Source organism: Zosterops lateralis (assembly GCF_965231275.1).
Source record: "Zosterops lateralis genome assembly, chromosome: 22".
NCBI lineage: Eukaryota > Metazoa > Chordata > Aves > Passeriformes > Zosteropidae > Zosterops > Zosterops lateralis.
Genome location: NC_139782.1, coordinates 4,105,882 through 4,126,013, shown reverse-complemented (window position 1 = coordinate 4,126,013; position 20,132 = coordinate 4,105,882). Strand labels below are relative to the sequence as shown.

At 61.1% G+C, this 20,132-nt stretch overlaps 2 protein-coding genes across 3 annotated transcripts; both read right to left on the bottom strand.

Moving 5' to 3' along the window:
* Window positions 1-393: 393 nt before the first annotated feature.
* Window positions 394-7,367, bottom strand: PLEKHG5 (pleckstrin homology and RhoGEF domain containing G5; the record flags this gene model as incomplete). Of its 2 annotated transcripts, XM_083876623.1 has the most annotated exons (19): window positions 394-967; window positions 1,075-1,869; window positions 1,944-2,292; window positions 2,362-2,494; window positions 2,596-2,715; window positions 2,933-3,070; window positions 3,146-3,295; window positions 3,375-3,485; window positions 3,599-3,748; window positions 3,860-3,910; window positions 3,992-4,087; window positions 4,161-4,331; window positions 4,513-4,698; window positions 6,308-6,456; window positions 6,533-6,669; window positions 6,746-6,837; window positions 6,943-7,003; window positions 7,084-7,186; window positions 7,325-7,367. In XM_083876623.1, the coding sequence occupies 19 exons, from the start codon at window positions 7,365-7,367 to the stop codon at window positions 958-960; spliced, it is 3,045 nt and encodes a 1,014-aa protein (XP_083732749.1). In that variant the 3' UTR covers window positions 394-957. The 2 variants fall into 2 exon arrangements, with proteins under 2 accessions (XP_083732749.1, XP_083732750.1); XM_083876624.1 differs by lacking the exons at window positions 6,308-6,456; window positions 6,533-6,669; window positions 6,746-6,837; ... (1 more) ...; window positions 7,084-7,186; window positions 7,325-7,367 and adding an exon at window positions 4,885-4,998.
* Window positions 7,368-14,264: 6,897 nt separating this feature from the next.
* Window positions 14,265-20,113, bottom strand: NOL9 (nucleolar protein 9; the record flags this gene model as incomplete). Its single annotated transcript, XM_083876887.1, has 12 exons — window positions 14,265-14,570; window positions 14,885-15,018; window positions 15,447-15,624; window positions 16,000-16,111; window positions 16,195-16,480; window positions 16,644-16,805; window positions 18,254-18,351; window positions 18,789-18,885; window positions 19,101-19,239; window positions 19,350-19,477; window positions 19,626-19,851; window positions 19,922-20,113. 12 exons carry the CDS (start codon window positions 20,111-20,113, stop codon window positions 14,439-14,441), a joined length of 1,884 nt encoding a protein of 627 aa, XP_083733013.1. The 3' UTR covers window positions 14,265-14,438.
* Between the last annotated feature and the right edge of the window lie 19 nt (window positions 20,114-20,132).

Below are 20,132 nucleotides of genomic sequence, written 5' to 3'. Positions count from 1 at the left end.
CCACAGCAGGAGGAAATGCTTTTTTGGAAATGAGTCCAGGGGGTACGAAACCACATGACGGGAGTGCTGGGCGCGGGAGGGAACTGCGCTGCCTCCCCGCGGCCCCAGCCACCGCCCTGCCCTGCTCCTTGGCTCACACCCACGGTACCGGGGGCGGCGGGGGGTCGCAGGGTATGCGAGGAGCAGTGTTGACCCCCACCCCAGGGCTCCATACCCACCCCGAGCTCCAGAACGGGAGGCTGGAACTGCCCCCAGCTCCCTCTTTGTCTGTCCCGGTGGGGCTTCCTCAGCCACGCCACACCCACCCAGGTGATGCCCGGCCTTGGGTGCCGCTGAAGCCAAAGGAAAGGCGAGGCAAACATGAGCGTGCACCAGCTGGTTTTATTGCTCAGCTGGGACGTGGAGTGCAGCTCAGCGTGGGGGGGCAGCCGGGGCTCTGCCCACCGTGCGTGTCCCACCGCGGCTCCCACACTCCGGTCCCAGGTGCTGCCATCCGCTGCCACCCCACAGGGCAAACCTGCCTCAGCCCTGCACCATCCTCTGCTGCCACCAGCCCCAGCCTCCTCCCTGCACTGTCCACAGCACCGTGCCACCGGCACCACGTTCCTCTCAGCACCTTCCCCACTCACCACTGCCGACATTATAATCCCTTCCTCACCTGCAGGAGCTGACCCACCTTCTCCCACAGCCCCCCACAGCCCCAGGGCCCCCTGCCCGACAACTCTCGTGTCTGTGGACAAGGGGCTCAGCACAAGCCACGTGCTATGTCCAGCCCCACACTGCCATGCCTGGGACATGTCCTCGCCAAGGGGCCTGGTCTGCATCCCCATCCATGTCCCCACCAGCGTGGGGCATCCCAGTGCCTGCTCTTCCCGGCCCCGGCATTACACTACGGTTAGAAGCAGGAAAAGCTCCTTGGTCCATCCATGCACCTGTCCTTTTCCACACCAGCGGCTCTCAGACCTCCCTGCAAGACACAGAGTGGGGAGAGAGGCCTTCAGCACTGGGACTCAGTTCCTGGGAAGCCCCTGGAAGGGTTGGGGCATCCCCCAGGAGCAGGCAGCATGTGCTTACGAGGCCGTCAGGGTGGAGTTGAGCAGCAGCGTGGTCCGGATCCGGTACAGCTGTGCCAGGGTCAGCTTACGGTGCTGTGCCGACTGGGGATCTGAGAGGGTCCGGCGGGCAGGAGGTTGGGGGTCGCGCCTGAGCTCCCCTGGGAGGGATGCTGGGCTCTCCACCGGCTCCTCCGGCTCTGAGAGCTCTGATGTGGAGCTGCCACTGCTGCCGGGAGCAGCCAGAGGTGCGGGATCTTGGCTAGTCCGGGGGGAACCAGCACAAAGGTCAGAGAGGCTGCGGCTTTGGCTTAGGGGGCCTGGGGAAGTGGAGCACAGGAGCTGGGGCAAACTAGCCTCCGACTTGGATTTAAGCACCCTGGCCTGGCAAGGCAGGAGCTGCACGGGTGTCCGGCGGCGCAGCCGGGGCGAGGCAGGCCGTGGAGCCGCAGGGGCCAGGGAGGGCTCCTGCCCCTCCTCGGCCGCCCCCTCTGGCCGCTGGCCGAAGTCCCGCAGGGAGGCAGGTGAGAGCGTGCCATAGGCGCTGTCGATGGACGACGAGCGGCAGCCGCTGCCCGGGGAGGCCACGCCGTGGGGCAGAGGAACGGGCAGGGCGCCTGCAGGCAGCTCCTGGGTGGGGGTCTCGGTGGAGGTGGGGGTCTCAGCAGAGGTGCCAGTGCCGGTGGAGGTGCTGGTGCTGATGGAGGAGCCATCCGAGGTTGAGCTGAAGGGTCCTGTGTCCCAGTCTGGGGAGGAGAGCTCATCGCCACCGTCTGCTGCCACCACGGCAAGTGTCTCGGTGGAGCCGTCGGATGGGCTGTGGAGAAAAGAAGGTGAGGAGGAGCCTGTGCCAGGCTGGGGGTCTGTAGGTCCCCCCCTCCTGCTCCCTACCACTGCTGTGAGTCCGGGCTGGCGCTGCTGTGGTGCAGGATGGTCGGTGAACTGGCAGCTGAGGTGCCACTCTCACCATCATCCTCATCCTCCTCGTCCTCCTCCCCCTGCTCCTCCATGCGCCGGCGCTGCCGCAGCCGCTGCAGCAGGTTCTGGGAAAGGGAATCATCAGTGAGGACTGGGGTGTGCACAGGGCACCCACAGACCCCCCCACCCACCCACCCATATGCTCTCACCTGGGCATTGCGCACTGCCTCGACCCAGCTGCGGCACAACTGCCCACTGGTCTGGAAGGTGTAGGCGGCCACAGCACTCCCCAGCTCATTCAGGTAGATGAGGAGGAAGGAGCCTGTGGGCAGGGGCTGTTAGCATTGTCCAGGGATCTCCCTGTAGTCCCCTTTACACCCAGCGCTCTCACCTGGGTCCCTGAGTTCCCGGCAAACGACTCTGTCCACCAGCAAAGGCTGCCGGATCACCTTGGTGCGCTCAGCCTTCTTGAAGGGCTTAGTGATGAGGAAGAGGTCGGTGAAGAGGAAGCAGTAGACGTCCATCTAGGAGTGAGAGTGGTGCCATGTTCACCAGTTGGTGCAATGAGTGAGGGCAGGTAGGCAGGGGCTGGAGCTGAGACCTCCCTGTCCCCTGCAGTCCTCACCTTGCTGTCTTTACCTTCCCTCATCCTCAGGCTGCCCTCGAGGAGGAGCTGCCGGGTGTCCTCCGGGGAGGTGCCGGGGATGGGGGCCGTCAGGTCCAGCCGCAGGAACTCCTTAAGCAGCTGCCAGAAGCCCCCGGTGTCAGCATAGGGTGCATGGGGTAACATGGCATAGGTGGCATGGCATGACATAGCATGGCGTGAAGTGACACAGGGTGGCACAGCAGGGTGGAAGAGCAGTGTAGCAGAGGGTGGCATTGAGTGGCATGGAATGGCATGTCATGGCATGGCATGGAATGGCATGAGATGGCAGCTGGCAGCTCCATCATGTCCAGCCTACCTTGTCCACCTCATCTGTGCTGCCCTCCACCACCTCGTAGGCATCAATCCGGCTGAGGATGGCGTCCAGGCGCTGCCGCTCCTGCCGCTGGCGCATCCGCGAGTTGACGTCGTTGATGAAGCATTCCACAGAGCTGATCTGTGCCAGGAGTGGTGGTGGTTTTAAGGGGCCAAGGGCCACCGACCCTGCTGCCCCCCACTCCCAATCCCTTACCATGGTGTTGATGGCCTCACGGGCCCGTGGCTCATCCGTCTTCTTCAGGATAGACTTGAGGAGCAGCGGGTACTTGGTGAGGCGCTGGTGAGGTTTCACCAGCATGTCGCTCAGCTTCAGGCGGCTGCACTGCTCCTGCTTCTCGGCCCACTGTGGTACACAGGCATGAGCACCAGCACCACCCTGGCCACAGCCCCAGTCCCAGTCCCAGTCCCAGCCCCCCCTTTACCGTCACATAGGTGCGGAAGAGCTCGCTGTCCCGCAGCAGTGCCCGCATGTACTCCATGCAGCCCTCCTCCTCCATGCAATACCGCACATAGGGCTTGAAGAGGGACCCGAACTGGGGGACACAAGGGGGGTCACCATGCACCACACGGCATGGCATGGCATGGCATGGCATGGCATGGCATGGCATGGCATGGCTCCCCACCATGGCGTGGCATCCCCACTCACCATCTTGAAGCCGTCGAGGAAGTCAATGGGGTCAAGCAGTGCCCCAGTCCGTCGTGCCTTGGCCAGCACTGAGGCCATGACACTGCGCCACAGTTTGCAGTGCAGCCAGATGATCTCCCCAATGTTGCTGAAGAGCCGCTCAGCATCCACCTGTGGGGGTGAGGTGGGCAGTGCTGGGGAATGGCATCTCCACCCTGCAGCATGGCGAGGCTGAGGACCCATCCCTGAGTACCATGTCCCCCTGCAACCCCCTCCATTTACCTCACAGAGCAGCCCTGATTCCTGCAGGTTCACCAGGCAGGAGAGGAAGAGCTGTGGGGAGAGAATGAGGAGCCAGTGAGCTGCAGTCACAGCCCCCAGCCCCATCACGGTGCAGTAGCTGCCAACACTCACATCAGTGATGACTTTGAGGTTCCGGATGTAAGTGGCCTCTGTGTGCAGCAGCTCCCAGATGGCTTCCTGCTGGTGGCATTGCCGGCGTGATAGGACCTGCCAAGCTGAGTGTCAGCACTGTGCTGGGGCCTGGGCAGAGCCCCTGAGGCTCCCCAGGCCCTGTCCCTACCTCTGTGCCCTGGATGATCTGCTGCCAGCTGTCCTCCAGTGTCAGCCCAGCCTCGTCCCCGTCCTCCTCCCAGGAGTCGCGGTCAAAGCGGAGCTGGGGTGGCAGCTTGGGCAGCCCAAAGGTGCTGTAGGCGTGCAGCCTGTTCACCAGCTGCTCCAGCTTCTCAGTCTCCTGGCCAAAAGTGGGGAACAGAGTGGCTGGGCGGGGGCCAGTGGGCATGTCCCACTGACTGCCTCACCATGCCTGCAGAACTAGGGTCTCGAGCCCCAGAGGGGGACCCATCCCAGCTCCCCAGCACAGCCACAGGTAGTTCAGTTCCCACATCCCCTCCCTAATCCTGCAACCCACGTACCCGCCCGAAGGAGCCCGCGCTCGTCCCGGAGCCGAAGAAGCCGCTGAAGCGGCTGGCAGCGCGGTTCTTCCAGGTGTCAGTGCCATTGCTGGGCAGAGAGCTGCTGCCGTGCAGGGCTGGCTCAGGGCTGGGGATGCTGCTATCCCCCAGGAACTCTGTTATGTTCTTCCTTCGTCGTCCCGGAGCCTGCAGCGGGGACAGCCAGTGTCCCCAGGGTCAGTGCCCAGCACAGTGGCCGTGACACTGGGGTGGGGACAGCGGCCTGGGTGACCTCGAGCACCGTGGGACAGACAGACAGACAGACACCCAGCTGGCAGCCCCGGGCAGTGGGGTCGCCCGGCCATGCTCCCCTGCCCGCACTGACCTGCCTACCTGCATCCCGGGGGTGCAGGGCCCCGGGGGTGCAGGACCCCGGGTGCTGCCTGGCCAAGCCCGGCCGGCCATGGGCAAGCGGCCCCACAGCGCGGGGGCTCAGGGCATCCCGAGGGTCGCAGCACCGGCCGAGCCGCCCGTCCAGCCGCTCTCCCGGCCCGGACCACAGAGCCGGGGCCGGGCAGGCTGTGGCCGAGCTCCTCCGAAACAAAAGGAGGTGGGGCCAGCGTCGAAAACCTAATTTCCCTCCTCGGCAGATAAGCTACCAGAGCTGAACAATTCACCGGCGGAGATCAAAGCCCCCCGGCTGGTCGCGGGAGCTGGGTCACGGCCAAGCGGCTCCCGCTGCACCGGCTGCTCCCTGCGCGTCCCTGGGCCGTGCCGGGATGTGGCCGCTGCCATCCCCTCACCGCGGCACAAAACGCGACAGGGGCCGGGGCTCCCTGCCTGCCACCAAGCCCTGGGGAGCGGAGTGCTGCTGCCACCGCCGCCAGCACGGCCCCACACCCTGCCACGTCCGCAGACCCGGCGGGAAGAGCTGCCACGGGCACTGTCCCCATTACTCACTGCGCTGCCACTCCTCCAGGTGCCCCGGCTGCCACCAGCCCCATCGCCTCGGTGCCACTTGGGGCTCCCCTGCCCCCAGCGGGGTGGTCGGGACCGAGACCCCCACAGAGGTGGCTGGTGGCCTGCTTGTCCCCTGGCCCTGCTGGAGCCTTGCCGGTCCTGCAGCCAGGCATTATAGTGCTGGACACGGGCAGCCACCAGCCCTGGCCATGCAGCCAGTTTGTCACCCGCAGGGCCTGCTGGCACTGGACCAAGCCAGCAGTGTCCCCCTGGGCAGACCCTGCAGAGCTGCTCCCTGTCAGCCTGACTCCCTGCCCCTGTCAGCCTGACTCCCTGCTCCCGTGGGAGCGACGCCCAAGCCGGTCCCACGCCTTATCTGGGGCCAGGGTCCACGGGGCAGGACAGAGCTGCTGTGCTCAGCAGCTGCCAGGCACCACAGCAAGGGGAGGGCCAGCGGCCAAGGCGAGTCCTGGGGCCAGGGAGAGTCCCAAGGCTGGGGTGACACCCAGTAGCAGTCACCACTGGGGCCCCCAGAGCTCCTGTTTGCCTTTGCTTTGGTGCCAGCCTGTACCTGGCACAGACAAAGGGCTGGTGGCAATGCTTGAGCTGCTACACCTACCCTGGTGTAGCCAGCACAGCACAACACAGCACAGCCAGCATGGCACAGCCAGGAGACAAAGTGGGTCTTGGGGGACTTCAGGAGGATCTTCAGCCCATTCCACAGAAGGCCATGGGGAAGACACCATGCTGCTGACCCATGACCCACCTTCACCAGAAAGAATGGCCATGGGGGGATCACACATGCTGTCATCCCACCTCCAGTTCCTCCCTCCCCAGAGCTAGCACTGGCACTCACCACGCTCTCAGTGCCCTCCCGGCGTCCTGGCAGTGGCTCCAGCACAGGCCCAAGGAATGCAGCACTGCTGGCAGGGTGCAGGATGGGCAGGCTGGCTGACCTGGCCTCTCGCACTGCCTGCTCCACCTTCAGCTCATCCCCGGGCTTGGCTGTGGGAGCATCGGGTTGTCAGGGTCCTCTGGGAATTCTGGAGCAGCCAAACCCCCCTCCAGGCCCCCACAGCACCTTTCACCCTCAGGTAGTGCCCCCCAAAGCGATACGCCTCGAACTGCAGGGACAGCGGTGTGTGGGACTGGTCCAGGTAGATGTCCACTTTGCCCAGATCAATCGCCTTCCTCTCAAAGACTGGCAGCAGCACTTCCCTGCAGGACATGAGCCCCACAGATGTCTCTGCATCTGTGCCCACATTGTCCCTTGTCCTGTCCCTGGTAGACTCACCCCAGTGACTTCTTCTTCACAGCTGGCACGATCTCTGCCTCAATGTCAATGTTAAGATCAAACTTCAAGGTGAAGCACTCCTTGCTGGGGTCCTGGGGGCAGGTGGCAGCTGCTTGCCCAGGGGTCCCTCCCTCCCTCCCACCAGGGCCATCCTGCAGCCCTGTTGAGTGCCCCAGGGAGAGGATCTGGTGCCTTACATCCGTGTGCCTGCGCCAGGCCTTCTTCTTGGGCAGCTTCAGCGCTGAGCTCCTGCGCTCTCTGCGGGCACAGGGAGGGCAGGGTGACAGGGATGCCGCGGGCTGGGGCTGCACATGGGCTGTGCAGGGCCAGGGGCTCACCCTCTGCTCTCTGCTGGACCCTCCTCCTCCTCCTCCACATCAGAGGCAGGGCTGGTGCGCGGGGGGCACGAACGTGTCGACATGTTGCGGGCCAGGACGGAGCCTGCAAACGGGCACCGGGCATCGAGCTGGGCTGTGACAGCTCCCCCAGCCCCGAGCTGGCTCCCTCTGCATCCCGTCCCATCCCTGAGCTGCACCAGCCCCAGGTGCATCCCATCCCTCCCATCCCTGTGCCGCTCACCTTGCGGGGGCAGGTCGAAGCGGATGTGCCCATCGAAGTGCATGGCGCCATGGAGGCGGCCGTCACAGGGCTCACACAGGCTGAGGGGGCCGCTGTGGCTCAGCTGCCGGCACTCGGTGTGGTGGCATTCCTGCAGGGATGCCAGTCCATCAGCTGTGGCAGGTTGGCAGGAGGGATGGCCGGCACCACGAGAGGCAAGGTGCCCTCTCCCACCCCCAAGTGCAGCTGGCACGTTGTTCACAGGGAATGCTGAAGCCAGAGTGGGCCCAGGGAAAGCAGCACGACCAGGACACGGCCATGTAGCAGTGGGTGCTGTAAGGGCACGGTGATGACATGGGGGCTCCTGCACCACAGAGCCCATCCCTGCCCCACCACAATGAGCAGCGACCCTGGGACACCTGCACACACCGAGGCTTGGGCAAGGAGCTGTGGGACAGTCACCTGCACCAGCATCTCACCAGCGGCCCAGGAGGCCGCCCTGGCATCCCCCAGGCCCTGTGTGTTGACGAGAGCCGTGTCCCCATGGCAGGACGGAGGAAGCGAGCGTCTGCAGCCAAACAATGCTCCAGGCCGGCGGGTTTCCTCCCATTGTGTGCGGCCACGGCCACGGCCCCAGCCCCTCCAGGCATTCACAGCGGGTTATTTTTAAACCCCCGGCCAGGCCCCCAGCACAGTGCACAGCCTGTGTTCCCTGGCCACTGCCCGTCTCACTGGGGCTTCTACTGCCCCCACTCCTGGGGACTGTTGTGCCGCCAGCCACTGCCAGCAAGTCCTGCTGCACCACTGACACATCCCTGTCCCTGTGTGGGACCCTGACCGCCACCCTGGGCTGCGAGAGTGCTGGGAGGAGACAGCCCTGCCCGGGCCTGCCTGTTGTACACCGCTCTGCTGGGGGAGGAAGCGCCTGTGCAGCTCCAGCCGCCCCCACTTCCTGCCCTCCTTCCTCCCGGCGCTGCTGAGGTCAGAGTGACGCGCTCCCACCACCCGCGCTCTCTCCGAGGGGCCGCTGCTCCCTCTGCAGCACCCCCTGCCATCCTTGAGTGTCCTATCCCAGGCCTGGAGAGAACCTCAGCCCCAGGACCCCCCTCAGCCCCAGGACACCCCTCAGCCCCCGGACCCCCCTCAGCCCCAGGACCCCCCTCAGCCCCAGGGCCCCCCTCAGCCCCAGGACACCCCTCAGCCCCAGGATCCCCCTCAGTCCTCCTCCTCTCCCACCATGTGTTGCTGCCATCGTGGCCACCGTGACCCCTGCATGTGGGAGTGTGGCCGCGGGCTCCAGGCAGTGCCCGCAGCTGGCGCTCACTCAGTGAGATCCCCAGGGACCCTTGGCAGCCGTCCCAGAGGGATGCGGGGCTCCTCATCCACCCTGTGCCAGCAGCTCATCCCCGGACTCATCCCGCAGGAGGGGCCAGGCGGGATGGCCAAACCCCTCTGCCCAGCCCAGGGATCAGCTCCTGATCTGATCCCCACGGCTCTCCCAGCGCACGGCAGCTCTGCCGCCCCTCCGCAGGTGCCTCACAAAGCAAGGGGGATCACGATCCTGCCCCGTGACACGGCAGGACGAGCCCCCAGCCTGAGCAGCCCCTTCCCCGCCCCTCCCCGCTACCTGCAGGCACCACCAGGGCTCTGGGGACACGGCGGGGCGGCCTCAGTCGCTCCCTACACCCGGCGGTCCCGGCTGCACTCCTGGGCAGCTGCAGCCAGTGCCACGTGTGCCCAGGAGCACCGGCCCGGCCGGCCCGGCGTGCAAACAGAGCACACCCCGGTGAGCCGGGCCGTCCTGCCTCCTGCACCGGGGACACCGCCCGGGCCCCGCACAGCGGCCCCGGGGACCCACTGGGGGCCAGGGCGTGGGTCTGACCCGGCTCCGTACAACCCACGGGAGAGAAGGGACCCTAAATCCGCCCTGGCTTCACGTTAGCGAGGGGGGGACAGACGGGCTGTAGGGGATTAGCGCAAATCACGGCCGCTCGGGGAAACGCGTAACCCCCGCTGTGCCGTTAAATGCCAGCAGGACCCTGACACCGGCAGGGAATGTGCATCAGGCACGGCAGGCCAGGGGCTGCCACCAGGGCAGGGGCCCTTCAGGAGCGGCAGGTCGGGCAGAGCTGTCCGCTGTCCCCTCTCACCCCCAAGACCGCAGGCAGCAGCTGCCCCCACCCCGCAGGACCCACCTTGGCCGCCCTCCTCTCTCCGGCGCAGTCGGGGTTCTGGCAGTGCAGCGCTGTCTCCTCTCCTGGGCACGGCTCGGCTGTGGAGAGAGCAGGGTCAGTGCCTGGGTGCCGTGGTGAGCTCCCTCCAGGTCCGTGCTAAGGCCCCCAGAGCAGGAATCCCGGGTTTCAGGGTGCAGCAGAGCACTGGGGCTCAGCCCGCCCCACAGCTCATCCAGGGGAATGAAGCCCCTGCCCAAGAGCCAGCGATGGGTCCTCGCCGGGGGAACGCACAGTGACAGAATCCAGCACCCCGGGGTACAGGATGAGGACACGGACCTGCCCCAGCTCCCCTGGGGCTGCCACGGCCTGGAGCTGCAGCAGCAACACTAAATCTGCCGCTGTCAGCCCCCAACGGGGCTTAGGAGCCACTTTAAGCTTTGACAGTTAAATCGGCCTTAGGGACAAATCCTATTTTGAAGGCTTTTGTTATGTGTCGAACCTAATCGTTTAAAAATAACAGAGCCCGGGCTGCTCGCAGCGGAGAACGAGCAGTGCAGACACCCCCGGCAGGACGGGCCCTCTGCGGGCGGGGATGCACCGTGGGGAAGCCGGGCAGGGAGCGCTGCCGGGGATGTGCAGAGGCCAGATGGCCTGGCTGTACCACAATGGCACGGCTCTATCAGGTGGCACGGCTGTTACACCAGCCCAGCGGCACAGGGACTTCCCTCTCCCGCATCCTTCCTGCCAACAAAAACACCATCCGAGCGAGACCGCGGCCAAGGCCGGGGTTACAAACAGTCTGCGGGATAAAACAGTCCGCCTTTTGAGGCAGCACTGAAAAAAACCTGCTGTTTCTGCATAGAGAGGGGGAAGCAGCTGGGAATGGGGCTGGTTGCTCAAGCTCCCATATGGGAGGCGATCCCGGGGCTGCTGTGGCACCGTGGGCGCTGCGGGATGACGGGGCAGGGGCACCGGGCAGGGCTCAGCCCATCACCCTCGGGGAATAGGGCTGGGAGCAGGGCTGGGAGCAGGGCTGGGAGCAGGGCTGGGAGCAGGGCTGGGAGAGCAGGGCTGGGAGAGCAGGGCTGGGAGACCAGGGCTGGGAGAGCCGGGATGGGGGACGGGATGGGAGAGCAGGGCTGGGAGAGCAGGGCTGGGAGCAGGGCTGGGAGCAGGGCTGGGAGCCGGGCTGGGAGCAGGGATGGGAGCAGGGCCGGGCCGGGAGCAGGGATGGGAGCAGGGCTGGGAGCCGGGCCGGGCTGGGAGCAGGGATGGGAGCAGGGATGGGAGCAGGGCTGGGAGCAGGGATGGGAGCAGGGATGGGAGCAGGGCTGGGAGCCGGGCTGGGAGCAGGGATGGGAGCAGGGCCGGGAGCAGGGCTGGGCTGGGAGCCGGGGCCGGGCCGGGAGCAGGGCTGGGCTGGGAGCCGGGCCGGGAGCCGGGCCGGGCGCTGCCCCCGCGGCAGGAGCACAATGAGGGCTCTGTCCCCGCGGCCGCCCCGCAGCGCCCGCCGAGCTGGGCCGGCCCCCGCCCCCCGCCGCTGCCGTTTCACTTGACCTATCGGGAATAATAACGGAAACAAATAAGAAAATTCTTTCATGCACCCAAGGGAAAGTTTTCCAAACTCACCCAAACCCTAGAGGCTGGCCGGGGCGGCCCGCGGGGCCGGGGATCAGCCCCAGCCGGGGCCGCGGGGCCGCCGCCGAAAGCCGGCCCTGCCCGGGGGGGAAACACGCCCCGGGGCCCGGGGGCTCCTCGCGGGGAGCCCCGCGTTGTGCCAGGGGCAGGAGCGTGTCCGAGTCTCCGCCAGACACCTCGGGGGCTCCAGGAGAGATCCTGTCCCCATCAGCTCCTCTCCCCGCCCGGTCACCTCCTCCTCCTCCTGCTGCTGCCCGGCTGTGCTATTCACACCCGGCGTTCCCGGCGACGGCAAAGGAGTTTTGAAACCGGATCGTCCTTGCGGCAGAGCGCAGGGCAGCGGCTGCTTCAGACGCCGGCCTGGCCCGGGGGGAGCGGCGCCGGTGGCACTGGGCGCTTCCCAGCCGCACCTGCAGCGTTCCCACAGCATTCCCACAGCATTCCCACGGCATCCCGGGGCACCCAGGAGCTTTTCCCAACCCCTCACCTCGTTGCCAGGGCTGGAGGTTTGGGCAGCCGCGCTCAGTTTTGGGCCGGTCGCCCAAAGCCCCCCAGGCACCTACCCCCGGGCTCCTCGCTGACGTCCAGGCTGGAGCTCCAGGAGAAGCGCTCCACTGCCCCGCACTCCAGCCCCGCCAGGCCGGGCGGCAGAGCCTCCAGCTCGTAGGCACCCCGCTTCCTCCAGTACAGAAACATCCTGGGGCTGCGGCCCCCCGGAGCCGTGCCCGCCCCGACGGGGACACCGGTGGGACTAACCGGGGGAGACCAGCTCCGGCTTTAAGAGTGGGTCCCGGGCTCTGGACAAGCGGGGCATTGACGCCGCCGGCGGGAGCCGCGGGGCGGCCGAGGGTGCTGCTGGAGGCTGCCCAGCACCCGCGCGGGGGGCGCACAAAGGGCCTTTCTTCAGCCTCCTACAGACATTGCACAAATTTCACTTTCCACCGTCTATGGAAGACATTCGGCCACGGAGACAAGACGTGCTTGTGATGGAAAGAATCGGCATTAAGGAGGGGGCTGTTTGGCGGCCCTGCCGCCCGCCCGGCTCTTGAGGGGGCAGGAATGCGCCGCCCCGAGCGAGCTCCGGTTGTGTCCCTGCACCCGTGGGCACACGGGCCCCCAGCCTGCATAGGGAAAACCAGGCATCTTCAGGGGGATTTTCCTCCTGCTAACCCAAGAAAGCATCAGATAGGGCCTAAAACCCCACCAAGACAACAAAAGATGGCACCTTCATCCTGCCCCATGCAAAACTGCCAAGCCAAGACCATGCCAGACTCCAAACTCATCACAGCATCCCCTCCCAGAGGCACCAGGTGCTTCTCAGAGTTCATTGCTTCTAGGCACCCTTTGCCAGAAATTTAGTCAGAAATTGCTGTTGCAAAAGTAACAGATGCCAATGTATTGCAAAATTAATCCTGCTTGATTTAGTGCATCCTTAGTATTTGAAATGGTGTCAGATTTTCCATTGATCACAGTGTTCTTGTTGCTGGGATGCTTCACTGAGGTTTTTGCTCCAAAGCCTCCAGCTTCCCTGCTGTTTCTCTTCCCCTCAGGGAGCATCAGGAGCCAGTGAGGTTCTCCTTTCCCAAGGCTGCAGCATCCACCTCTGGGCCCCGGCAGGCACTGGCACCTTGTACCCCCACCCCCGAAATGCCCCAAATCAGACACTTGCAGCTTGGCACATGGGGGTTACTCACTTGTCCCCTGGCTCCAATGAGATCAATTTTCCTCAGCCGGGTAAGGTGAATGCTGGGGAGTGGTGACTACACCAAGGGGGATACTTGGCCCCAGTGCTTTTAGTGTTGGGCATTTCTCCCATGCCCTTTGCCTATCTCACCTTTCCTGAAGCTTTTTCCACCCACTCCCTTGTGACTTGAACTCTCATCTCACCCTGCCTGGGATGTTCCTCCTGGCTGCACCACGGCCCCTTTTATTCTTTTAGCAACTGTTCAGGCCACAATGCTGGCCAACTTTTTCCTTTGCTGCCAGACCCAGCCATATGGGGATAATTAGGCCTGGATTAAGTTTAACTCTTTACAAGGCTGCAACAGTGCACAGGCCCTTGCAGCTCTTCTTCAGCTCTGTCCCCTCCTTACCTCTCATCCTAGTTTGTTTGTTTGTTTACAGCTGCTCATTCCTGGAGTTCTAGGAAATCTCTTCCCAAACCAGATAAAAGCAATTTTGCAGATTACTCACACCCACAGCAGCCACTGGCCAAAAAGCTCTGGCCCCAAGCAGTGCATCACATTCCTCCTTCCTCTGCTTCCCTCCTTCCTCCACAGACTTTGCCCAGGGGATTTGAATGGGCACTGGGCTCAGGGGGCTGCAGACTCCAGGACTGGACTGGTCCCCAGTCTGGGCTGAGGCAGAGCCATGCCTCGTTTTGCAGGGGCTGCTGTTACATGCCAGGTTACTTTTGCAGTCATACATCCAGTAAGAGAGCCCTGAGTTCTTCATTGCCCATAAAGAATTGTTTTTTCCAAAAATGTCCTCGACTTGAGCCATTCACTCACTCCCCCCCGTGCAACTCCCACCACCCTCAGCTTCCCTTGGGAAGCATATTGGTAATTGACAAAGGGCTGGGAAGAAAAATAAACAAAATTCCTCTCATGTCCCAGTGTGGGGACATGAGCAGGTGGGGTCAGGTAAGGCCACGCAGCCCACTGCTCCATCCTGTTACAGCCTCTATCCATAGCACAGTCCCTTACAGCTGGGGACATGTCAAAGCCAGCCCAAGCTGCTCCCAGACTGTGCTCAGGGCACTGAGCTCACCCTGCAGCACCAGATGTGCAGCTGGGACAGCACAGGGCAGGAGGCAGCAGTCCCAGGGGGCAGACAGGGTGGGCTGTGACAGTGCTGCACTCAGTGGTTCCATCTTTGTCACTCAGAGGGAACAGGGACTTCCTATGGTGCTCCTTCCTCTCTCCTTGACCAGCAGGACACCCAGAGCCAAGGGTCAGCTACAGCACCAGAACCCAGCACAGGCTGTTCCCCAAACCCAGGGGACAGTTGAAGTTCTGCTCAGGGTACTGTGGATTGCTGACACCCCGAGCTCCCTGAGGGCCAGACAGGCAGAGGGAAGAGTTGTGTGCAATGGGAGCTGCCCCCGGCTCTGTCAGCCTCAGCCTAGGAAAAGATCCAAACCAGCCCAATGTTTACCATAGATATTTATTACAAAACACCAAAAATACAAACTGAACATACAAAACATTATCAAAAGCGGCCTCACTGTGGCATCTGCCTGCCCAGGGCCTGTGCAGCTCCCAAGGCTCCTGCAGCCACCTGAAGTCCTACATGAACAAACCCTGGCTGAACACCCTGAGGCTTCAAGTGTAATCACACTCATATGGGAACGGCCTCCTCTTCAAATGCTGCTTCTTCTTCCTCAGTTTCCCTGAGCCCACGATACTGTAGTTGTAATCGGAAGTGACATAGGGGATCTCTCCCTCAATTCCTTGCTGGAAAATGAAAAAAAATAAACCAGAAAAGAGTTTAAAAACTTGTACTTTCAGAGGGGAAAGCACATCCCTCCCCAAGCTGACAGGGCTGATAGTGAGAAGGACCCAGCAATCACCAAACCCCACTTTGGCATCTGAAACATGAGCAGAACATTCTGTTCTCCTGAGATTTCTGTGCTTAAGGACAATTTCACAGAGAGATAACCATCTGCTGATGCCCAGGCATCTCTCAGCATGCACCAGCCTCAGGAAAAGGGAAAACCTGCCAGCCAGCTGCAGCTCAGCCAACTCCCATCCCTCATGTGAGCACCTACCTGGCCCACAAGCACACAGTTAGGGATGGCGATGGTCCCAAGGAGCAAACAATTCACTAGTCTCAGATTCTCTGGAGGCACTGGTGTCAGGATGTGGTAAAGCTTCTTCTCCATATCAACCCCTCGGACAATTCCTAAAAAAAAAACAAACCACATACAAAGCTCAGTCACTAGGTATCCCTGCTCACTGGCACAACCCTACACACAACTGGGCACCAAAGTCCAAAATGGAACATTAAATTAAATCACACAAGGAAACTGAGACAATAACTGGAATTTTGAAAAGCCACACGGAATCTGCTTTTGAGAACGTGAACCAGAAAATGAGTCACTGTGGAGTTCTGAGAGAAGCTCAGAGTGGCACCATTCAAGGACATTACCCACAACCCTTACCATCTGTTAACCAAAGTCCAAGGACTTTGCAGCACGATCTTTAACAGCAGAGAATACATCACACTCATCCCACTTCTCCAGCTGGTTTTAGAAAACTAGCTAATTCCATCAATCTGCAACCTGTCTGCCAAAACACGGCAGGTGAGAGCAGAGCCCCAGGTGTGCTCACCAAAGCCCAGGCAGTTGCAGACTGGTGTCTGTGTCAGCAGGACTGGCCCGTCGGTCTGGCACCGGACTTCCTCTGGAATGCAGCAGAGCCCGACCCAGCTGGCGTTCACTGCATACATGATGTTGCTGGGAGCAACATCCGTGTGAATAACCCTGAGTGCCACAGCATTGAAAGGTACCTGAGGTGGCAAAAAGAGAAGAGAGAAAAGTGCTCATCAGCTCCACATGGATTGAGTTTGAGTTCAGAGACAAGACCTTGCTAAGTACAGACACAGCACACTCCCAAGCCACACCTACACACAGGCACTATGGCAGGGCACACAAAGCAGCTTCTGCACCAACACCTGTACATACAGAACACACAGCACATGTGTGCCACACCAGCACTTTGACAGAAGCCCTGCTTCCAGACACCCTGAATACAGTCACTCTGCAGATTATAGTGTTTACCCCTCATCTGAGAAACATACACAGTAGGAACAGAATTGCCTATCACTTCAAGTTGGGCTCTCTGCATGCCCCCCACAACAAGCCATCCCAAAAAGCTCCTTTACCTGATATGGCACCAGGCAGTGCAGTGGGAGCACCGCCCCAATGTCTGGGCTCTGCAGGTGCCCCAGGTATCCCAGGATGGACATGTCATGCAGGATGCCACTGTGAACTCGCCTGAAAGAACAAGCCCGTGTCAAGGACAACGTGTGGTTTTGTTCAGCCCATGGACTTCACAGAGCACTCAACATCCTACTTACACTTCACCTGCTGCCCCTGCTCCGGGGAATTCTGGGTTGACATACAGCAGCTTGTGCTGTGGAGCTGACATGTCCTCCCCTTCAGGGTAGTTCCAGCTCTCCATGTCGACCAGTCCCAGCTGCTTGCACTTGGATTGCTGCTTACCCTTGGTGTGCAGCCCGGCGCTGAAGTGGACGTGCTCAGGCGTCAGCGGGGGCATGGCCTCCCAGTCGTGAATGTCCATCTGAACAATGTGGCTGGGTGACAACAGCCGGATGAGATCAATGAGGAGCAGCAGCCCATCACCTTCAGGAGCACAGGAAACACACGACTGCTGCTACTACTGTGACAGGTGGGACAGCAGTGTTAGCTCAGGGTGGATGCACTCTGAGTTCTTGTTCCACGTGGTGCTGTGCCACCACCGTTACCTCCCTCCCACACCTCTCCAGAGCAGATTGATCCCATTTACCTTTCACCCAGCCCATGGTGTTGATGATTAGAGGTACTTCCTTCTTGTAGCAGCTGAACACGTATTTCACAACATCAAGGTACCTCTCTGTGTCCTGCTCACAGCTGGTCTGGCCATAATACACCATCTTACGGGGCGTCTGCTGGTGAGTGAAGGGGGGACCTGGCAAAGAGAGCACCAAGCATCCAGTGTGTTGAGAAAGATGGAACAGGAAGGACTTATGGATATGTTTGTATGGTAAGAAAACTGGAGATGTAAAACCTGTGAGTGAAATAGAAATGAAAGCCAGCTTTGAGATGCAGGCATGGGAGGCAGGAAATCGGTGATTAGCTGAAGATGGGTTGAAGGACAGGAAAACAAAAGGAGTCAGGAATGTAGCCCCTTTCCACCCTGCCAAGGCATCAGGGAGATAACAGATAAGAAAGTAGTCTTTAGAGTTTAGAATATTAAGTGACATGGTAATATAGTAGTTATTACAGGCTGCATGCAAAGTTTGTAGGTTTTGTATATTGCACCGGTTGGTCACTGTAAATTATAATATTCAACACAAAAAGAGACATAATGTATTGTAACAAGATGATCGCTCTTTTGCTTCTCCCCTCTCTTCCCCTCTCTCTCTCTTGCTCCTGCTTTTTCCACCCTCTTTTCCCTACTCTCTTGCTTGCTCTCTTCCCCCTACTCTTACCCCACTTCTACCCCATCTCTCTCTCTCTCTCTCTCTCTCTCTCTCCCCCTTTTCTCTCTTTGGGGCTTTGCTTCAGCCCAGGCTGGTGCCTGAAAGCAGGCCCTCTTTACACACGACCCTTGTAATAAAGCCACGTGTTTCTAGAATGTCTCAGGTCTGCAGAGTTCCTTGTTCCTGCCGTCCAGGGATGCTCCACGGATACACCAGTGCCTTCCCCAAGTCAAACCAAAACACTCCCATCCCTGAGGACTCATGTGCCTCCTCTCCTGAAATAACCCACGCTCTTCCCATATGCCAGCTGTTTTCCTTGCACAGCCTGCAAGTAGGGGAAACTGGGCTGTCACTTGCAGCCTAGGAGTTTTGTTTGTTTCAGGTTGATATTGGGTGTGTTTTTTCGTTTGAAATTACTGTGTACACACTTGCAAATATTTAAAGAACAGTCTATGAAAAACTGGTTAAACAGCAAACCAGCCCGGCCATGTCCTTTTAGACAGTGACCCAAATTTGCAAGACTACAAACACCAGCAATATCCTGGACTGTTTTTCCACTCAACACAACAGCCCCAATCTGTGCAGATCCACTTTGGATTTCTCAAGTTAGCTTTATCTATGGATACAGATTTTCCCAAGGAGACCTGCCATATCTGAAAGGCAGAACATCCCCTTTGACACAAGTACTACCACCTCTACAACATCATCTCTCCTTAAAGCAAACAAAAGAAGCAGAAGAACAGTGCCATGTTACTCAGGGAGTTTAAACATCCCTACAAGAAAACTCAAAACAGGCCTTGTTTTATTCTCTCCAGGAAACTCCTGACAGCTGTGGCAGCAGCTTCCCCTGCAGCAGAGCCTCTGCCTAGAACACCCTGCTCATTACAGGAACGGAACAGGTCTGTGGTAACCGCAGAAGCAGCAGAGCACATACCCAGCACAGGCTCCGTGACGCTGCTCAGGGACACGCACCCGGGCGGCGTGAATTCCGTCTGCCCGATGTCACACTCCATGTACTCCACCACAGGAAGGCTGCAGGGAAAGACTGTGTGTTAGCATCCACCAAAAGAATTACAGCATGACCTGAACGTGTCAGAAGTGCAATCAGATTTTGTTCCAGGTTGCAAACCTGAAATTCATGAATAAAATCTCTACTTCCCTCTACGACACTCGTGGTGCATTTTTAAGCATTTTAACTCCCCTACTGAACCCAAACTGCTTGGTGCCCAATGTGCTCACACACAGCAAGGCAGCAATTTAACATTATTTCAACAGAAACATTCAGGAGGCAACTTTTCTGAAATCATTCAAGACAAGAATGCCTGTTTTTCTGAATTTTTGTTTGTATTTAAAAGCTGTGCACATTCCAGTTCTGATGGCTCTTCTGAGAGACCTATCAAACATTTTTTCTTTTTTCCTTCTAAATCTCATGCAGCACTTAAAAGCTTGCAGAACAAGGAAAGACTTACTGGTTCAGTAACAGGTTAATTAAGTATCTGTTGAATGTCGACTTCCCAGTGCTTTTTGGGCCACACACCAGCACCACAGGGATACCTTCATCTTCGGCTAGAAAGAAAAGCAGAGTGTGAACTGGACTGATGCTGCATCACTGACCCACCCTAGACAATGCCTAACCTCTAGATACACATTCTTTATAGAGAAAGTTGCAACCCTCAAATCAGCATACGCTGGTCAGGGCACTCTCTCAACTTTAACTCATGAAAAGCCTCAAGAATTTTCTTTTTTTTTTTCAGGCTACCAAAGCCCCAACCTGCACTCACCACAGCAGGCCTGGATCAGCTCCTCCAGCGCCACGCACATGCTCTCAGACACCAGCAGCCCGTTCTCGGGGCTGCACTTCACGATGCCCACAGACGCCAGGACCGCGTCCTCTGGGGTGAAGGCAGACTCCTCCTTTTTCTAGGCGAGAGAGGGAGCCCTCAGCACGGGGCGTGCGAGCCCACGGCCTGGGCAATGACACGGGCGGTGCGGGGACGGGCCGGGGTGCTGCGGGCACCGCGCCGCCTCACCTGGGGCTCGAAAATCCGCGACAGCGGCGGGTGGCTCAGCAGGAATCGCGTCACCGGCGTGTCCAAGTGCTCCAGCAGCACCACGGCGCAGTCGGGCGAGAACCGCTCCATCACCTTCACCCGCGCCTCTGCAAGAGCCAAGTGCCGCCATCGCCCTCAGCCCCGCGAAATGGCCCCCGCCCGCTCCGCAGCGCCCCGCGCACAAAATGGCCGCTCCCGCACGCCCCGTGAAATGGCGCCCGCCCGTGCCCCCGTCCCGTCCCGTCCCGCACTCACGGAGGCGGACGCGGTGCGAGCGCATGGCGCTGCGGGCGGCGGCGCGCAGCTGGCGGAGATCGGCGGCGGGCGGGCGGGCGCCGGGCAGCGCCTCCAGGCTGAGCGCGCAGTGCGTGGCCGGCGAGAAGACGGGCAGCCCCGGGTGGTGCGAGGCCACAGCGAAGCCCAGCAGGCGGACGGCGCCGTAGAGGCAGCGCAGGCGGCACTTGCCGGTGAAGGTCAGCGCCTGCGGGACAGAGCGGCCGGTCAGGCGCTGCGGGGAGCCGAGGGGCCGGCGCGCTGCGGGCGCTGCTCACCTGCTGCGGCGGCAGCAGCAGCACGGCCGTGCCCTCCGCCGCCTCCACGGCCACCAGCCCCGGCTCGGCCGGCGGCACCATCCCGCTGCGGGTGAAGGAGGCGGCGAACTCCCGCCAGGCCTCCTCCGTCCGGCTGGCGCGGGCCGGAGCACGGGCCGAGGCCCGGCGGGGGCGGCTGCGCCGCGCGGGCATGGCCGGGCCGAGCCTCCTC